This window comes from Canis lupus, chromosome 7 (genome assembly GCF_048164855.1).
Source record: "Canis lupus baileyi chromosome 7, mCanLup2.hap1, whole genome shotgun sequence".
Classification (NCBI taxonomy): domain Eukaryota; kingdom Metazoa; phylum Chordata; class Mammalia; order Carnivora; family Canidae; genus Canis; species Canis lupus.
In genome coordinates, this window is record NC_132844.1 from 59,919,943 (window position 1) to 59,938,299 (window position 18,357).

The window sequence follows — 18,357 nt, forward strand, 5'->3', positions numbered from 1 at the left end:
GTGTCTCCAGGGCAGTCCTGCATCCAGGCTCTCCCGCGGACTCCCTAAATCACCTTAGTTAAGTCCATACATCTAAGTCACCGTTTGAAGAAGTCACCCAGCGGTTTAGCGCCGCCTTTGGCCCAGGGTGTGATCCTGGAGACCGGGAATCGAGTCCCACGTCGGGCTCCTTGCATAGAGCCTGCTTCTCCCTCTGAGTGTCTCTCATGAATAAATAAATAAATAAAATCTTAAAAAAAAAAAAAAAGGAACAAGGATCTGAGCCCAGAGGATGGGACTCGTCGGGGGTCACACGGCTGGTATCTGGAAGGCCCAAGATGGAATCCTAGGCTCTGAAACAGCATCCACCCCATCAACAGGCCCAGAAGGCATCCCCACCCCAATTTGTGGGGTCTTGCTGACTCACTTGCCCAGCAGTCTGGGGTCAGAATGCCGACTGGCTCATTGACAGGGAGCGCCAGGACTGCCAAGGCTATGGGGAGTTCTGAGTGAGCACCTCCTCTCTTGCAGGGGACCCACACAGCAGCTAGAGCCCAGCTAGGACAGTGCCATTGGTGGGATGGGTTGGGGAGGCGCCATGTCCACAACTTGCCCTAGAAACCGCCTGGCCTGTGTCAGATCTACAGGCTGGCTGACTTCCCTCCAACTGCCACTCTTCATGTCCAGGCTCCGGTTTCAGGCAGAAAGCTCCGCTATCTCTTTGTAAAGTGATTCTGCAGTTCTCGGCTCATAACCATTGTGAATCATCATCCTAGTTTCACATTCCAACTATTTGTCTTCCCCATGAATGGAGTTTCCCCTTCAAGCCCCTCACCTGTTATACCTGCCTTCACTGTGCTCTTTCCATATTCACCTCAAATAAGATATATAGTCCAGTTCATCAGTTATACCAGAGGCTTGACTTCTATTTTTTAAGGACTGCTGATTTTACTGGGGCTCTTAGCCTTTCACAAGTTTAAAGCCCCATCAATTCACCATGTAAGAGCAAACACAAGGAAACGTGTGTGTTGCAGTGCCAACCACCCTAGGGAGGCCAGCATACAGACTGATGTTTTAAACAATGTCACACGGAAGGCAGGTGATGGCCAGGTCAGGTCATGGTGAACCTGAGGCTGATTGTCATGCTCAGCCCTCCCACACCTTACAGGAAGCAAGTGCTAGGGACAAAGTGCTGAGGCCTGACAGTGGAGGCCTGCCTCCTATCCGTGGTGTTGCCTTCAGAGCACCTGTGTCTGGAGCCATCACTGCAGTTGGGTGGGCAGGAGAACTGGGGGCTATGTTTTCTCGCCCCCACCTTTCCTGTCTTCAGGTGAAGACTTGAGGTTGGGAGAATAGAAAAGGGTGTGAGACTGCATAATTTTAGCATTTGCATTAGAAAACTTTTTTTTTCCCCTTTGGAAAAATTAGTAATTTTCTTCAACATCTACTTGAGTACAGGGGGATCTGGGTGGTTCAGTGGTTGAGCATCTGCCTTTGGCTCAAGTTGTGATCCAGGGTCCTGGGGGTGCTGGGATGGAGTCCCACATTGGGCTCCCCATAGGGAATCTGCTTCTTCCTCTGCCTAGGTTTCTGCCTCTCTCATGAATGAATAAAAATAAAATCTGTAAATTAACAAAAAAATCTTTTGAGTACAGAAAAGAAGTAATGTGGGCAACCCAGGTGGCTCAGCAGTTTAGCACCACCTTCAGCCCAGGGCGTGATCCTGGGGTCCTGGTATCGAGTCCCACATCAGGCTCCCTGCATGGAGCCTGCCTCTCCCTCTGCCTGTGTCTCTGCCTCTCTCTCTCTGTGTCTCTCATGAATAAATAAATTTTAAAAAAAGTGATGTAATAACCGGTTTCCCTCTCCTTAAATCATTGCTGGGGTCGGGAGAAATCTACTTAACACCCATTTCTATCCCTTGAGCACCAGCAAGGAAGAGTGCCACCACACAGCTGGGGCCAGGTATGTGAAGACTGTGTGGAGAGGGGGGATGTTTTTAGTACCTCTGGGAGGCAAAAAGGAAGGAAACATTTCCCGAGTATCTCTAGGAGCTAGGAAAAGCACTTGCAGCTGAAAGAGCACAAACAGGAGTAGAATATAGACCCTAGGGACACCTGGGTGGCTCAGTGGTTGGGCATCTCTGCCTTTGGCTCAGGGTGTGATCCCAGGGTCCTGGGATTGAGTCCCATGTCAGGCTCCCTGTATGCAGCCTGCTTCTCCTCCCTCTGCCTATGTCTCTGCCTCTCTTTTTGTGTCTCTTTTGGATAAATAAAATATATATTCTTAATTTTATTTATTCACGAGAGACACACATACACACACACACAGAGGCAGAGACACAGAGGGAGAAGCAAGCTCCATGCAGGGAGCCTGATGTGAGACTCGATCCCAGAACCCCAGCATCGGGCCCTGGGCTGAAGGCAACTAAACCGCTGAGCCACCCGGGCTGCCCGAATAAATAAAATCTTTAAAAAATTTTTTTTAAAAATGTAGACCTTATCTTGCAAAACAGGAGTTCTGTTTAAGTAGCTGGAGTACAGTTACGAGCATGATAAAACTTAGGTCACAAAGCTATCAAATCTGAGGTGCAGAAGGGGAAGGAATTGCATAAACTAGCTGTCCTTGCTGGCAGTGGTGGGAGATCAGGAAATGCTTGGAATACTCTGGAGAGAGACCAATGTAACACTAAGTTTGGTTCTGGATTATTCTGTGGCCATGTGTGGGATGGACTGAGGGCATCTGGGCTGGAGTCCTGAAAGAGCAGAAGGCAGTGGAGGGACCCAGGGAAGACACAGGGTCCCTGAAGGGATCTTGGTGCCAAGGAGCCCAGTAGGACTCTCAGGTTGGGGATGCGTGGGTGGCTCAGTGGTTGATCATCTGCCCTTGGTTCGGGGTGTGATCCTGGGGTCCTGGGATCGAGTCCTGCACCAGACTCCCTGCAGGGAGCCTGCTTCTCCGTCTGCCTATGTCTGCCTCTGCCTCATAAAATCTTAAAAAAAAAAACAGACTCTCAGGTTGGGGTAGCACAGGAAAGTTAAGAAGGGCTGAGGGAGAGAAGACAAAGAGCACAGGTTTGTTTCAGCCTCGTTGCCAAAGGGCACTGCAAACACTGGAACTTCAGGGAACCCTGCTTTTGAATCCGACAGGAAAGGAGTACCTCATTTTTCCACCGACCTCAGGTATATACCTTGGTTTGACAGGTACCCCTGCAGTACACAGACTCCAGTTCTCCATATAATGATAATTTAACTCCCCCCTGAGAACTTCAGAGCTCTTCAAGTAGCCTTAAAAATGTGCTAAGAGCCCTTAATGAGGCCTGAAACCTTCAATTAAATTAAACTGAGAAACAAAAGCCCTGACAGAGGTGCCAATTTGTAGCTATCTGCTGGTCAGGGATTAGTGAGCCGTCTGGGCTGTAGCCAGGGTCAGTATGTATGTGTGTGTGTGTGTGTGTGTGTGTGTGTGTGTCCACTCTGGCCAGCACTCTGGTCCCACTTTCAGGAAGAGTCAATTTTTTAAGAAGGGGGGGTCCAGTGGTACGGCTCCCTCCAAACTATAGAAATGATCCCTGAAAGTATAGTCTTTGGTACGGCTCCCTCCAGAGCCACTCTGAGAGTCCCACACCATCCCACCCCTCCCTAGGTGAGCTGAAGAAGGAAAGGGGAGGGCCCAGTTCCAATGCAAGGACACATGGGCGCTGTGAATACCAGGCAGGGGACAACCCTGGAGGTGTGGGAGTGCAGCCAGGGAAGGGGACTGGGGGGAGGAGGGCAGACCAGCTTTTGTAGGTTTATCCCTGAGGCTGAGGGGTGAGGGGTGACGACAGGTGGAGAAGGTGGCAGTGAAGACAAAAGAAAGATGGGGCTCTACCCCCAGTCCTGTGAAATAAGGAATAGAGCAGCAAAGAAAAATGGCCTTTTATCAGGCTCAGCCAGCGGTCTGGGCATCCTGGCTCCAGGCCTGTCCCTCCTCTGTGGCCCCAGCAGGGGGCACTGCAGCCCCTCTGAGGCTAAGAGGACTAACTGCCCCCACCCCCCATCTTTGGACCCAGGCCCAGGGCTGGCGGAGGCTCAGCTGGGTCATGCTCATCCCCCAGATTCAGGCTGCCATCCCGATGCCCTCGATCTCGAGGGTGTGGAGCTGTGGCTGGAGGACACAAGGAGCCGCGGAGAAAAAAAAAAAGATTTATTTTATCAGAGAGCCTCCAAAGGCACCTGGTTTCTGTTGAATATAAAAAAGGGCAGTAAAATGGCAACTGTACAGGTTGTGTGATTGGTAGGAACAAGGCAAGGGGGAGCAGGAGAGGGACATGGAGATGTGGGGGCAGGAGGTACATGGGGAGAAGGCGGGGTGGAAATATCAGATCGGACCTTAGACAAACAGTCCTGGCCCCTAGCCACCCCTGGTATATATACGCAGATGAACAGACAGACAGACAGACACACACACACATATACACACTCTTTCTCTCTGAGCCCAGAAGCTTCTGCTGCCCTGCTCAAGCAGGGATCCTTCAGAGCCAAGGGGGTTGGGGGGTTGAGCAGATGCAGAGCCCACATGCCCTCCCCCTTGATTCTGACCCTCAGGCCCACAATGTCCCCACTGTCCATCCATAGAGGCTCCCTCCTCAGGGCCTGGACACCTGGGCCCAGAACAGGCCGTGAGAAAGCAGAAGCTGGCTAAAAGAGAAAACCTCAGACCACCCTAGCCCATCCCTGAAGAAGAAAGGGGGCAGGAGCAGGTGGTCAGTGCAGTCCTTCTATCCATCCATGGTCACACAATTGACCGGCACAGGAAGGAGAAGACAGCTCCCAGTGCCAGGCCCAGAGACAGAAAGAAGGCCATGATGGCTCCAGCTGTCTCTGCCTCGGCTGGCTTCACTTTCCTAAAGGCGGGAGGGCAAGGCTTCCTTAGAATGGCCCCTACCCCGGCCCCACCTGGAGCATCTGTGATGGGCCGACAGCCGAGCACAGAATTTTGCTGACAGCCATCCTACTTCCCCACCCACCCCCACCCGATCTGGGGGTTTCCCTCCCGGGGGACTATGTCCCCAGGGCTGTCGCCCGTCTTCCTGCATCTCCATCTAGGAGTCTGGGTGCCCCATTCTCCACCACGACTCCTTCACCTCCATGCCCCTGCAGGATCGGGGAGTCTCTCCTTCCACTGGGCGCCCACCACTGGAGCTCTAGACCCTGCCTAGTGCCACCCAGGTCTCCACTCACTTGGGCCCGAAGCACATGCAGAGACTGGCGAGGTAGCCATTGGAGAAGGCGAAGGCGGCCATGAAGATGATGAACCAGGCGTCGTGCTCAAAGACCACAGCCAGGTGGCGGCGGGGCTGGACATTGCACAGCAGCAGCAGAGGCACGAACAACATCCGGGCAAGCACCAGGCTTGGCAGCCAGTGGCTGTCCTTCCCAGGCTACGGAGAGCCAGGGGGTGTATCAGCCTGGGCTGCCCTGTCCTCCTCCACTGGGGCCCCTCACGATGGGAACTGAATCTGGTTACCCCTAGGACATACTGACTGTGAGGGAGCCTCCTCGAGCCTTCTGGAGTGCTAGAAATGTTCTGTATCTCAACCTGGGTGATGATTATATAGGGATGTGCACGCACCTGTGTGTGTGTCTATGCAAGTGTGTGTGGACATTAAGCTGTACATGTAAGACTTGTACAATTTATACGTAGATTTTGTCTTGTTTTGAATAAATCATGGTCCCCTTACCACCATACTTTCTGATTTCCTTTCTGGGGTTCTCAGGCTGAACTCGACCCTCTCACGGGGGCTGGGTGCCCCCATCCCCCACTTACCCATGTAAATATAGCTGTGAGGCTCCGGCCCAGCCAGTCAAAGACATTGAAAGTCAAGAAACAAGACACAGGAATGAAGTACTTTCCTGGAAGAAGAGCAGATTTGGGGGGTGGTTATTAGGGCCAGAGGGACAGATTTAGCGACCCTAACCAACCCTCCTGTTGGAGGATGCCTGGACTGTTTCCCCAGCTATAAAATGGAGAAGATGCTTTCCAGCCCAGGGAAGGGCAAATGGGCCAGGAGAGTTGAGTTAGGGAGATAGAAGCCCAAGTTCCCTCTTCCCCCACCCCCAAACCCGGTCTAGCACTGGTCTGTCCCCATCCTGGGAACCCACAGTGTCCTCACCCCAGGCACTGTTGCCCGCAATGGTGGACTGGACCTCAGCGGTTACGGCGGGAAACACTCCAATGGTGACCGTGAAGATGAAGCAGACGGAGAGAGCCGGGACTAAGATCTGGAGAAAAGGATCCAGGACCGTGTCTTCATGGCAGCTGTGCATTAAAAAGCCCAGAATCCCCACCCCCAACAGACAGACACACACACAGGAGAATCCAGGAGAGGTCTCGGGTAGGAAAGGGAGCAGATGGACAGTACACGGGTTGGGAGGGGCACAAGTAGGAGAAAAAGAGGGTAAGGGGCAGAGAGCAGAACACCGTGCCCCACGTACATTTCTGAGGATGGCTCGGATAGAGTGGCTTTGCTGGGTGGGCTGAGAGTTGGGGGCTGGAACTCTGGATTCCTCTTTGTTTGCCACTGGCTCCTCTCCTGGAGGGTGGGGGATGACAGGTTGTGGAAGCATCAAGTTGTGGGTAGGTCAGAACAACAGGAGGCCACGCCAACATTCCCTGAAAGAGCTGGGGCTAGTTGGGGGTGAACCACCCTGACCCGGGGCACAGCCATACCCTAACAGCCAGCCCAGATCTGCAAATCCCACAGCACAAGTCCCAGGAGCCCTCACCTCTCCCAAGAGCTTCACGTCCTATTATAAGGATCTGAAATTGCTTCTCATGCCACTCAGACATTCAAGGGCATCCAGAATCTCCCATTTCATTTTCTCCAGCCTTTGTTTTGTATTGTTCTCATCACAGCCCCCAGTCCCTCAGGCTTCTGGCTACCAGCAAATTTGGCACGTTCATTCTTGTGCCCTGTGTGCATGCTGCCCCCTGCTGGGCAGGCCACCCTCCACCCCAGCTTCTGCAGGCCTAGTCTGACCTTTATCTTTTTTTTTTTTTTTTTAAAGATTTAACGTATTTATTCCTGAGACACAGAGAGAGAGAGGCAGACACTCAAGCAGAGGGAGAAGCCGACTCCCCATGGGGAGCCTAAAGTGACACCCAATCCCAGGACCCCGGGATCAGGCTCCGAGCCGAAGGCAGCCGCTCCACCACTGAGCCACCCAGGCGCCCCAAGTCTGACCTTTATTAATGAGGTCCAACTTGGTCTCCTGCTCCCCAGGCCCTTCGAACTTGAACTGCTGGTAGTAGCGGTAGAACTCCTACCAAGTGCAGAACACAGGGGAGGTGGATTCAGAGGTGGAAGCTCCAGACCTCGTTTGGGTTCTCAAAACACCAGTGGTCTGGAGCCAGGGACCCTCCACCCCACATCCGGCTTTCTCCATTTGCTTACCAGTCGGGGCAGGACCAGGTAACAGATGATGGTCAAAACAATAACCCCACAGGCTGTGATAAAATAGCCGAAGGCACTTTCTGATAGCTCTGAGCCACCTGTGTGGAGCGGCGGTCAGAGGTCAGAGACTGGCATCGCCCCCTGCCCGCCCGCCCCCAGCCGGCAGGCACAGCAGGCACACAGGCTGCATTACTTACTGGCGATGGCGCAGATCATGGCCGCGGAGGCGAAGAAGCCTGCCAGGCCCTGGCCACTCATGATGGGGGCAGTGTAGCTGGTGGGCAGGAGGCCAGCCAGACCAAACAGGCTGCCCTGCAGGATGGCACCGAATGCTGGTGGCACAAGGTGGGCATCAGCAGGAGAGAGGGAGCAAAGTGGGACTTGCTTCCACTGGGGGTGGCTTGGGGGCCCGTGGGAAAACAGGTCCAGGGAGTCTTGCCATCAGATGGCCCTCTCTGCCCTGACTCCTGGCCCGGGCCCCTGTCTGCTCAGGCCTCTTGAGCCCTGACCATCTGCAGCATCCATTTCCACCACGGGGAGGAATGGGCTCCTTTCCTGGCTGACTGTGGGTCTGAAAGAAGGGGTGGGGGGGCGATGTGGGAAGATCTCTGGCCCAGGTCTCCTCCCAGCCCTGCTCACAGTTAATGAGAACGATCTTGACCATGGTGATGATGAAGAAGGGCACAGCATCCAGTTGCACCTTCACCAGGATAGCAGTGATCAGGAACACCAACAGGATGGCTATCAGGCTGCCCAGGATCCGAACGGACTGGGGGATCCTGCCAAGAGAGGCCGGGAGGCCGAGGCAGCAGAGGGAGGGGCGGTGAGGTGTGGGTGGGGGGCGGCTCAGCCCAGGGAGAGCGAGGGGTCAGGCCAGGGGCCTGGGCGCTCACCTCTGATGCAGGAAAGAGTTAAGGCAGGTGAAGACCAGCAGGGGTAGCATGGCACATAAGGTCATGACATTATTGAAGATGGCGCTGAGAGAGTTCCGCTCTGGGGAGGGCGCTGTGGGGGTGGCTGAGGGCTGGGTGTCCTTGCTCAGCTCAGCAGTGACCAAGGACATATTCTGGGACTCGTCCAGGCGGTTTGTGAAATACTGTGGGATTGCAAACAGAAGCCTTGAGACTTCTCTCCCGGTGCTCCCAAGTACACATCCAGGCCCTGTGTACCCTGGGGACATGGCCCTTGGGAGCCCAGTCCCCCCTAAGTCTCACCTGGGTGGCTGTCATGAAAAAATTCCATGGGAGCAGCGTCCCCAGACCCAGCATGAAGAAGATAAGCCAGACAGCTTTGTACCTGAGGATGGGAGAGGGAAGAGGGGCCAAGTGACCCTCTGTCCCACCCTCCTTCCCAGATCAAACCTAAATTAAGCTCCTCTGGCTCCCCAACTTGTGGGCTCTCCAGGTGTCCCAGGGCACAGGCATCTGTGTTTATGTCCATGGGCCCCAGTTCTCCAATGGGTATATATGGAAAGGGAAGCGTCCTGGGATAGGGGCCAGGGCACGGACAAGTCCACAGGGGGCAGGGGACCAGGAACACAGGACTGAAAGGCCTGGCCAACAGGACCTTGGTTCTCAGCCCCGAAGACTCGGGGGACCCTGCAGGCTTGGGAACCAGTGTGACCCACACATCCGGAGGTGGTTTGGGAAATCCTGCTAAAGGCTGGGGGTAGGCGGGTGAGCAAGAAAGCAAACAGCAAGTGTCTTCCACCCCCACCGGGCAGGATGGAAGTGATTATGCCGTCTGGGCAGGGACTATGTGGCTCCCCAAAGAGGATTTTGAGGTCAAGAAACTCCCAGACCATTCTGGACCTGGTGGGACAGAAGGGTGGGGTGACTCGGGGTGGCTGGGAAGTGAGAGAGCTGTTTTTAACGCCGGCCCAGACAAAACTAGCTTTGTAGGTCACACTGTGTAGCATAGGTCAGGAGGTATGGGGCCATCAGACGTCATGTGGGCCACAGAGAGTAAATAAGTGCCACCTCAGCCGGTAGGGGCATTGCCCCCAGTCCTGCACCTCAGGGCCTGTCTGGGATGGGCCCTTCCTCCCCACCCCCCTGGTCTCCAGATGTGTCCACCATAGCCTCCGGGCAGCCAATGCTTGCTTTCTTCAGACTGGCAGGGACAAAGCCTGAGGCAAGGAAGAAACAGGCCTGGCCGGCCTGGCCTTTCAAGCGGCCTGGCCTTTCAAGCAGGGAGGCCTGAACCACTGCAACTACAGCTCCCACCCCCACCCCAACTCTCAACTTTGAGGAACACAGCTAAGAGCTTGATCCAGAGGCCCAGAATGAAGGGAGAAACTCCTGGCCAAGGCTGCCCAGAACAGATGGTCAGAGTAGGGCTGGGTGAGGGCACCAAGGTGTATAGAGATGGGAGAGGGTCGACGGAACTGCTGTGGGGAGGGGAGGCCAGGCTCTGACAGGCCGGGCAGCCGGGAAATGGAGGAGACAGGGAGGGAACCAAGCTACGGCCTATACTCACTTTGTCTCCTAAAATTCCCTCCCGTCCAAACAAACCCCACCTGGATTTCACAGGCAGGGAAATGGTCCCAGCATGACTAAACTAAGTGCCTGAGGTCACACAGCCAGAAGTGGCCTAAATCTGGACTTCTGGCACAGGGGAACTGGATGGGCAGGGGTGAGGGGATGGGGTTGGATTTTGGACCACAGGCATGGCTTCATCATCAACTTGGGTCCCAGACTCCTTGGAGGGCTTACACGGAGTCAGGGCCTCTCCCGCCGCCAAACACATATGCACAATCATGGTAGTGGGTCTAACTTATAGGCTCCGGGGGCGGCGGAGTGAGAGGAAGGTCAGCTCAAGGACCAGGGTGGGCCAGGGTGATCTGAGGCAGAGGCTCGAGGCCAGGCCTGACAGAGAGGGCAGTTTTGCCAGATGTGCTCTGGAACGAGGGGTGCCGCCAAATATTTCCCCAGAGTGATGGGAGGAGCTGGAAGCTGCTAGCTGGCTGGAGAGCAACAGTGGAAACACTGAGAGGCCAGGGCAGGGCTGCCACCGCCCACCCATCCTGGCCCTCCCCACAGGCACCCCTGTTAAGGTACACAGGGCCCCCGCCCATTAGGCAGACCTGACTCATAGCTACTTTTCTGGGAGGCCAGTCAGCAGTGGAAACCCCAAATTCCAAAGGACACCGCACCCAGCCCCTTGGAGACCCATTTCCGCTCCCCTGGATCTGCTGCCCAGGATCCTCCTCCCCCCCCCACCTCCCCCCTACCTGTCCTGAGGCTGGTGACTGGTTGTCATGGTGACAGCGTTCTCGGTCTTGCCCGGTTGAGAGCTCCCTCCTTCTGGCGCTGGCTGGGGGCAGAAGCAGTGAGAGGCCACGTCTTGGCCCTGCTTCCCCATAGGCCTCTTTAGGCTCTTGTAGGGGCAGGCGGCAGGCAGGGCACACAGATTGGGCAAGCTGAAGAGTCCAAAAGGACCCCCTCCTGGCCCTGCCCTGTAGGACTGACTGCTCGATCTGACCCCTGTGGCCAGTGCTCTTGGGCCCCCTGGCTGCTCCGGCTCTACCTGGCTCCCAGCCTGGCCACCGCTATTTTTATCCGGCCGCCGAAGCAGTTTGTAAGCTGGGAAACAGGAGAGTGGCGAGCAGGAGAGGAGGAGGAGGAGGAAGTATGAGCCAGGGAGGGAAAGACTGGCAGAGAAGAAAAAGAAGAGGATGAGAGAGGTCAGGGACTGAAACGATAATAGGAGGGAAGGAGGGACAGGAGGAGGAAAAACAGGAGTCAGAGCTAAGAGGGCGAGGGGAGGGGAGGAGGGAGGGCACAAAACAAACAGATTCTCAGCAGCAGCAGCAGCAGCAGCAGCAGCAGAACCACAGGGAAGAGGACTGAAGCCAGAGATGTCCCTCAACCTCCCCGCCTGCCGCCACCCAGGTCCCTCTCTGCGAGTCTGACCTCCACACCCTCTGGGGGGGCCTCCGCACTCATGCCAAGAGTGGGGCTCTGGGGAGCCTGTCCCCTCCTGGAGGCACCCCAGATTCCAGCCTCCCTGTGGCATTTTAACCTACCTTTCCAGTCACTGCCCAGGGATTTCCTAGTTCCTGGCCAGTTTTCTAGGAAAACACTTAACCATGATGTGGGGACACAGTCCTTCCCATAACTAAGCATGCCCCTCCCCCTAATCTCCAGCCCTGGCCCCAGGGTCACCCCATCCCCCCTTGGTTCCTCTCTGACTCACTCCCAGGCCCCTGTCCTCTTCCCCTTTCTGTGAACAGACTTGGAGAGAAGACTGGAGGAGCAGAGGCACAGGCCAGGCCTGACCTAAAGCTCCCAGCCTCCCTGCTCAGTATCCCCCTCCTGCTTCCCGCTCGTGCTGGGGAGGCATCCTGGCACCAGATGAAACAGCCTTCCCTTTGGATAGCATGGAAAGCCAGGCAGGCGTGTGCTGGCGCATCCCCCACGTGCGGGTCTAGCTCTGAAGCCAGGTCTGCTGTTTGGGGTGAGCACTGGTTTCCCCACCCACCTGGGCCTGGGCCTGGGCCAATACTCACCGGATGCCCAGACTTGCCAGCAGAAGGGTCCGAGCAGAGGGGGCCTGGGCAGTCTCTGGGAGGTGGTCCTAGCTGAGGCTCTGGCAGCAAGCCTTGTCCATGGGCTCCCCCTGGGTAAGGGCGCGGAATGAAGAAAGTGGTACAGGGCGTCGTCTGGGGAGAGAATCCCGCGGGCCTTGCAGTGGGAGGGATCGGCCCCATTCGGAGAAGCCTCTTTTGCACGCGCACAATCAGAAGATAAAAACCGGGAGATAGGGGTGCCTAGATGACTCAGTCAGTTAAGTGTCTGCCTTGGGGTCCTGATTCTGGGGTCCTGGGATCAGCCCGCTTGGAGTGGGGGGTCCCTGCTTCTTCTGCCTGCCACTCCCCACTGCTTGTGCCCTAGTACTTGAGAGCTCACTGCTCTCTCAAATAAATAGATAAAATCTTAAAAAAGAAAAAAAAAAAAAAAAAAAAACGGGAGATAAGAGACCCAGCAGTCTCAGCAGGGGAGCTGAGGAGGCAGGGCAAGTCACAGGTACAACCATTGCTCCAGGTCCCAGCCTGAGACGGGGTGATACATCAGGGCCCTCCAACACCCTCAGTGGCCTTTTCTACTCCTCCCCATAATTCCTCTCAACCCCTCCCTGGGTAAATTCCAGACTCTCCAAAGTCCTCCCTCAGCACCCTCCCCCGCCCGCCAGCCCACACTTGGGTTGCAAGGCAGGGGACAGGAGGAGCACAACTACACACCTCCAGATGGAGGCAGAGGGCTTCTTCCATTCATCTTTTCAAAAACTATTTACTGAGGATCTCTGTTCTAGGCACTGGGGGCTGGTGGTGAATGAGTTTTTCTGTTTTCAAGAAGGATGGGAGCAAGAGGGCTCTACCTCGGTGGGGTGCAGGATGGGAGGCAGTGGGGGATAGGCAAAGAAGGCTCAGGACTCAGATATTCTATTAGGTAGCAGGGAAGGGGAACTCCCAGCTTCACACCTCAGCACATCCCGTGCTCCACCCCCACCCCCCCACCTCCACAGGCAAGATTCCTGGCAGTGAAAGAACTGGTATTGCTTCAACCCAGATGGGAGCTGGGGTGGAGAGACTAAAGTATCTTCCCTTCCTTAGTAAAATCTGCCTTAGGCTCAAGAAAGTATTCATTTCTGCCCTCTCCCCCAGCTATACTCCCACGTTCTATTCTGGCTGCAGCAGTCCCCGCCTCAGTCCTGAGCACAGTTCAACTGGGGGCAGGGGGCTCCCTCTGCCCATATCCTGACTTTCAGCCGGCCGCTCAGGTATTTTGTCCTTGCCTGCCTTTGCCCGGCAGCAACCAGGGATTTGGCACCATCAGCTCAGAGCATCTGGTGCCCCTCAAGGTATGCCCTGGCCTGCCAGGATGCAGCCCTGAAAATAACCATCAGATCCAGCACCTCCTCACCTCCAGGCCCCCAGCACCTCCCATGCATCCGAGCTTCTAGACACACCTTGGGGGTAGCATCAAATTCTCTACTCCCTGGGATTGCATGTGGGGCCAGCCACTATCTGCAGATAGTCCCTCTTGCCCTCACAACGGCTCATAAGCTAGTACTAAATTGTCTCCATTGAACAGACCGGCAGGGCTGACAGCTGAGGTTCAGAGATGTTGAGTCACTTGTCTAAGATCACAGGGCTACCGAATGGGTGCGCTGGAATTCCAACTCAATGTGCAGCTTATTCTAACCACCTTTGGGGGTGGGAAGGTAGGTCTAAATGCTGCTTCTCAGCTAGCCCCGTAACTGGGAGATGAGGCAAAAAATAAGGTGGAGGATGAGGTCATCTGCAGCCTGACAAGAGCTTCAGGTGTAAGGTACCCCCCCCCCAAATTACATACACATCCTGACACTGACAGCTCAACAGGCAGGAGGACAAATGGGAACCTACCGAGAGGAAAGGGCAAGGGGCGGCCCCGAGAAGAGTGAAGGGCAAGGCTGAGAGCAGGCTGGACCCACCACTGCTCTCCCTCGGGAAGGAAACCAGGGCTTCTGGGTTAAGGTAGGGTCTCCTCTGGGAGTAAATGAGGATGCGCCCAGAAGGGGAGGCCAGCACCACGAGTTCGGCCAAAACCCAGGCGGAGGTGAAAGGGCCGCCGGCTTCACCTCCGAGCCGCGCGCCCTCGTCCCCAGTCCCCCCGCCCTGCGCAGTCCCCGGCGCGGCCCCTCCGCTGCGACACGGAGATTACCCATCTACTCGCCCGCCCCTCGCGGAGGTCAGCGCGGCGACAGCCGGTTTCGGGCCCGGGAGCCAGGCCGCCCACGCCCCGCTCGGGTCGCGATTTCCGCAGAGTCCCCACGCGCCCCGGGCCCGGCGCGCCACGTGCAGCGCGGCTCCGCATGCTCGGCGCGGGGGCAGCGGGGCCCCCATGCGGCGCTCCCTGTGCGCGCCGCCCAGCCGCAGGCCCGACCTCCCCGCCCTCCTGGCGGCGGGAAGGGGCGCCCTCCAAGCCCGCGCCCGCGCCTCCCGACCCCCGGCCCCCGGCCCGGGCAGCACCTGCTGGGAAGGCGTCCTCCCGCGCCCAGATCCGCGCGCCCACTCGGCAGCTTCCCGCGCCCGCCGAAGCCCATTCAAACCCGCCCTCCGCTGGGCCCGCCCCGGCCGGCGTCCGCAGCCCGCTCCCCCCCCCACCGCCCGCGTCCGCTTCCCCCCCGCCCACGCCGCCCGCGCCCCGCCCCAGCTGCCCCCCCACCCCGGGCCCGCGCAGCTCCGGATGCGAGCCCCCCTCTCCGCGGGCCGCGGCGTCCGCCCCCCCCCCCCCCACGCCTCGCGTTATTTCCGAAGCCCGGACCCCTGCGCGCTGCCGCGCCAAGCCCTGCTCGGTTAACGAGCACCCGGGGCTTGGAGGGGCGGGCCCACTGGCGGCCCTCGTCCCCTCCGCGCAGGGCTCCGGAAACCCCTCCAGAACTCGTCTCCGGGCTCTCTCGGCAGCAAACCTTCTGCTCAGACTGGTCAGGACGCCCTCCCGTCCATATGTCCACAGTCCCTCCCAGATACTCCGGTGTCACTCTCCCAGCTCCCTCCACCCACGCCACGTTTTCCAACGCTGCACCTTCTTCCTTTCTAGCGCCCGCTCCCTTTTCACTGCCACCTTCTGCTCCTCGCACCTCTTCTCTGCTCCCCCAACCCTCAAGCCGAGGGACCCCTCGGTATAATCCGTATAATCAGTGACCTGAATCGTGAGTTTTCCCGCCTCCAGCACACACAGACCCGCACACCCGCGCACAAACAACCCCCCACCCTCAACTGGGACTTGGGGGCGGGGGATGTGTGTCTGGGACGGGTGGATGGGGTAGAGGCACAGGTCTGGAGGCCCCTCAGGATTCACTCTTTCTAAATCCGTAACTTTGGAAAAGCTAAGGAACAGCCGGAGAAGAAGAAGAAGAGAAGAAGCCCCAAACAGCCTTATATCCTGAATGAATCCTATTGTCCTGATACTCCGAGGCAGAGGCCAAGCCTTGCTGAGCCCCACATCCTCTACGGGCTGAGGAGGAAGGGGGTGGGCATGCCTTGGGGTGGTCAGCCCTTCTTGCACCTCCAGCGGAGGGGGAGTGATTCCCTTCCTTTTCTCTGGCCAGTAAATTAGGGGGAGGGAAAAATCAGAGCCCCTTGAGCAGCTCTCAGTGCTGGAGGACAATCCGAGGGCTGGAGAGGGGTGAAGGAGGAAGGTCCAATCCAGCGCACCCCTGCTCCCACCACCCAACAGACCTGTCCCTAGGGAGAAGCTATGGATGCCAATTAACAATTAGGGATATGGGACGCCTGGTGGCTCAGCGGTTGAGCTTCTGCCTTCCACTCAGGGCATGATCCCTGGATCCAGGATCCAGTATTGAGACCCACATGGGGCTCCTTGGGGGAGCCTGCTTCTCCCTCTGCCTGTTTCTCTGTCTCTCTCACTCTATCTCTCATGAATAAATAAATAAAATCATTTTAAACAAAACACAATTAGGGGTACTACCATTATGAAGATGAGGCAAAGTCGCATCTTCTTGCCAGGGAACAGACTGGACCCTGAAGGGAAAAGTAGCTTTTCTATTTAGGATCCATGAATTGTCCCCAAGCTACTCCAGAAGGGGTGTTCTCAGCCTTCCCGCTCTTCCCACAGAGACATGACACACCATCATCCCTCAGCCTTAACCAAACAGAGGGCAGGAAGGGGGAATGGGTGGTATTTTCTTAGGCACTGCCCCATGACTTGAGGACAGCTTCATGTCTGGGTCTTCCCACCCCCATTCCCATCCTGTGTTTGTCCAGTCTCTCTGTCTTCCTCTCCCAGCCCTCCTCTCCCCTCTCCCTTGTACCCTGTCTCTCTCCCTACCTTCATTTCCCATCTTTGGGCCTGTGGGGGTGGCAGGCCTTAGTGGTCAGAGAGATTGCCAGGCCTGGCCAGGCTGGTGACCAGAGGCTGTAGTTGTGTGCAGAGGGGGCTGGAAGTGGAAAGAAACTGGAGGGAAGTGGTGAGGGTCCCAGGCCAGACAGGGGAAGGCTGTTTCCTCTCCCCCACCCCCCACTGAGGCCTGGCCTGCTCAGCCGATGGCAACAGCCAGGACTGTTATTGCTGGAGAGAAGCCCATCTGGCATTCACTCTGCCTGGGCCCCCAGCCAGCATCCACGCCCCTTCAGAGCCCTTTCCTGACCAGAGAGGGTTGCTGGGTGCCAGGGCCCTCTGCTGGACAGCCTCAAGGCCTCGACTCACAATCACAGGTGGGGAGTCTGGCCGGGCTCAGCCAGTCCTGCCACCCTCTGCCCAGTCTTCTGTCTTTCTCCCTCAGGTCCTTAGCACAGGAATAGGGTAAAAAGGGCTGATCCAGCTGCACCTCCTCCTACCCCATCCCCCATGCTACAGGAGACTCCCTGTTCTAGGCCTCAGGCCTGCCCCACCACCTCACGTACGTTTCACTTTTCCCAGCTTATGTCCATCTGTGTTTGTTCTGTGTTTGCTTGGCTTGGCTGTTTGTCGCCAGCACCTGTCTCATGATTGTGCGTTCTCAGTTGCATTACTGTGTCCATGGCTTTTTGGCAGGGCTGGGACTGCGGACAGGCCAATGAGGCGCTCTCCTGAGGAGCACATTTTAAGGGAGTGGCAAAAAATTCAGGAGTCATGATACATAATATTTTACTGCGATATTTTTAAAAAAATCAAAGTTAGCACAAAAAAATATGATGAACAAAACCTCAATATTTAAAATAAAGACGAGATCCAGCCCTCCATAACCAGACTCATCTCACTTCCCTCATTTTCTTAGTGGGTATGTCCTTGAGGGTGAGAACGAGAGTCAGAGTTCAAGATTTGAGGTCGACTACCTCTGGGCTTGGTCTTCCCAGCCCTAACTTCTCAGACCTCTCCCCCTAGCCTTGCTCAGGGCAGGTCTGCGAGCCTGGGGGCATTCTGCAGAAGGCTGGGGTGGCGCAGCGGGGGCGGGGGTGGGGGAGGGTGGCCTTCAAAGTCCCGGAAGCGCATCCCCCTCATGGGGAACGGCAGATCCCGACCGCGGGTATTGCACCCCCCTCCGGCCGCCCAACTAGGGCCCTAACCCCGCGTCTCGCGACCCGGCCCGCGGGGCGCTCGGGCACCGCGCAGACTCCGCCCCACCGCCCAGCGGCCCGCCTCCGCTCCCCGCGCACCTGCCGGGGTTGCACTTGGGGGACGAAAATCCCCGGGCTGGCAGGCGTCCGGTTCCGGGCGGCCTCCTCCCCTCGAGGCTGAGGCCGCGGCCCGAGCTCGCAGCCCGCGCCGGGTCGGACCGGTCTCGGCCGCGGGCGGGAGAGGGGTTGCGACCGGCTCCGCGGGCGCCCGCCCCGCGCTCGACCTGCTCGGTCCCGCCCCGCGCCGTTCCGCGGCGAGGAGCGCTTCGGGAGGCCGGCGGCAGGCGAGGCCGGGCTCCGACGGGAGAAGAGGTGCCCGTGACCCCAGAGGGGGACGGGGCTGGGGGACCCCGCGCTCCAGCCGCCTTCGCTTCGCCCCTTCCCCCAGGTGGCCTTCCCGAGAGGGGCGAGCACGTGTGCTGACTTTTGAGGACGCCGGGAGGAAGCAGATGGTGCCCGGGGGGGCGGGGCGGGGTTCTGGCCGCAAGCCCCGCGGGGCGGGGGCGCACAGCTCCGGCCTCCTCTCTAACCCCCGGGTGGGGGCCGGATCCCTCCTGGTCCCCCTCTGAACCTACGGCCCCTGGAGGGAGGGCTATTGCTTGGGAACAATAAGCAAATTATCCGGAGGCTGAATGCAAATGAACCTGACAACTCATTTGACCCCTCAGGGGATGCTCTTTGAGGCGGCGGAAATACTGAGGTGAATGCCTCTGGTCACTTCCAGCCCCACCCCGCCTAGATCTCGGCGGGGGGGGGGGGGGACACAGTGCCCCTCGGGGGAAGCATTTCTGCATTGCTCCCCAGGCTGGCGGCCCGCAGGGTCCCTTAGCAAGCCAAC

The 18,357-nt window shown here is 57.4% G+C and overlaps 1 protein-coding gene across 6 annotated transcripts; it reads right to left on the minus strand.

Moving 5' to 3' along the window:
• Positions 1-4,152: 4,152 nt before the first annotated feature.
• On the minus strand, positions 4,153-17,708 carry SLC29A1 (solute carrier family 29 member 1 (Augustine blood group)). Of its 6 annotated transcripts, none has more exons than XM_072832855.1 (14): positions 17,559-17,708; positions 11,928-12,037; positions 10,650-10,732; positions 8,632-8,713; positions 8,311-8,513; positions 8,057-8,196; positions 7,615-7,749; positions 7,418-7,515; positions 7,208-7,286; positions 6,459-6,556; positions 6,137-6,245; positions 5,791-5,876; positions 5,205-5,404; positions 4,153-4,867 (listed from the first exon to the last, which is right to left on the minus strand). In XM_072832855.1, the coding sequence occupies exons 3-14, from the start codon at positions 10,676-10,678 to the stop codon at positions 4,756-4,758; spliced, it is 1,371 nt and encodes a 456-aa protein (XP_072688956.1). In that variant the 5' UTR covers positions 10,679-10,732; positions 11,928-12,037; positions 17,559-17,708; the 3' UTR covers positions 4,153-4,755. The 6 variants fall into 6 exon arrangements, with proteins under 6 accessions (XP_072688956.1, XP_072688954.1, XP_072688957.1 ...); XM_072832853.1 differs by lacking the exon at positions 17,559-17,708 and adding an exon at positions 16,252-16,517; XM_072832856.1 differs by lacking the exon at positions 17,559-17,708 and adding an exon at positions 14,870-14,894.
• Positions 17,709-18,357: the final 649 nt, after the last annotated feature.

Bases quoted from the DNA above. Each gene is read 5' to 3' on its own strand.
- SLC29A1 (XM_072832853.1), bottom strand. The intron at 7,287-7,417 runs GTAAGCAAATGG...TGCACTTGGTAG, and splicing joins ACCTGGTCCTGCCCCGACTG to GAGTTCTACCGCTACTACCA. The intron at 6,246-6,458 runs GTACGTGGGGCA...CCTTTTCTCCAG, and splicing joins TCCGAGCCATCCTCAGAAAT to ATCTTAGTCCCGGCTCTCTC.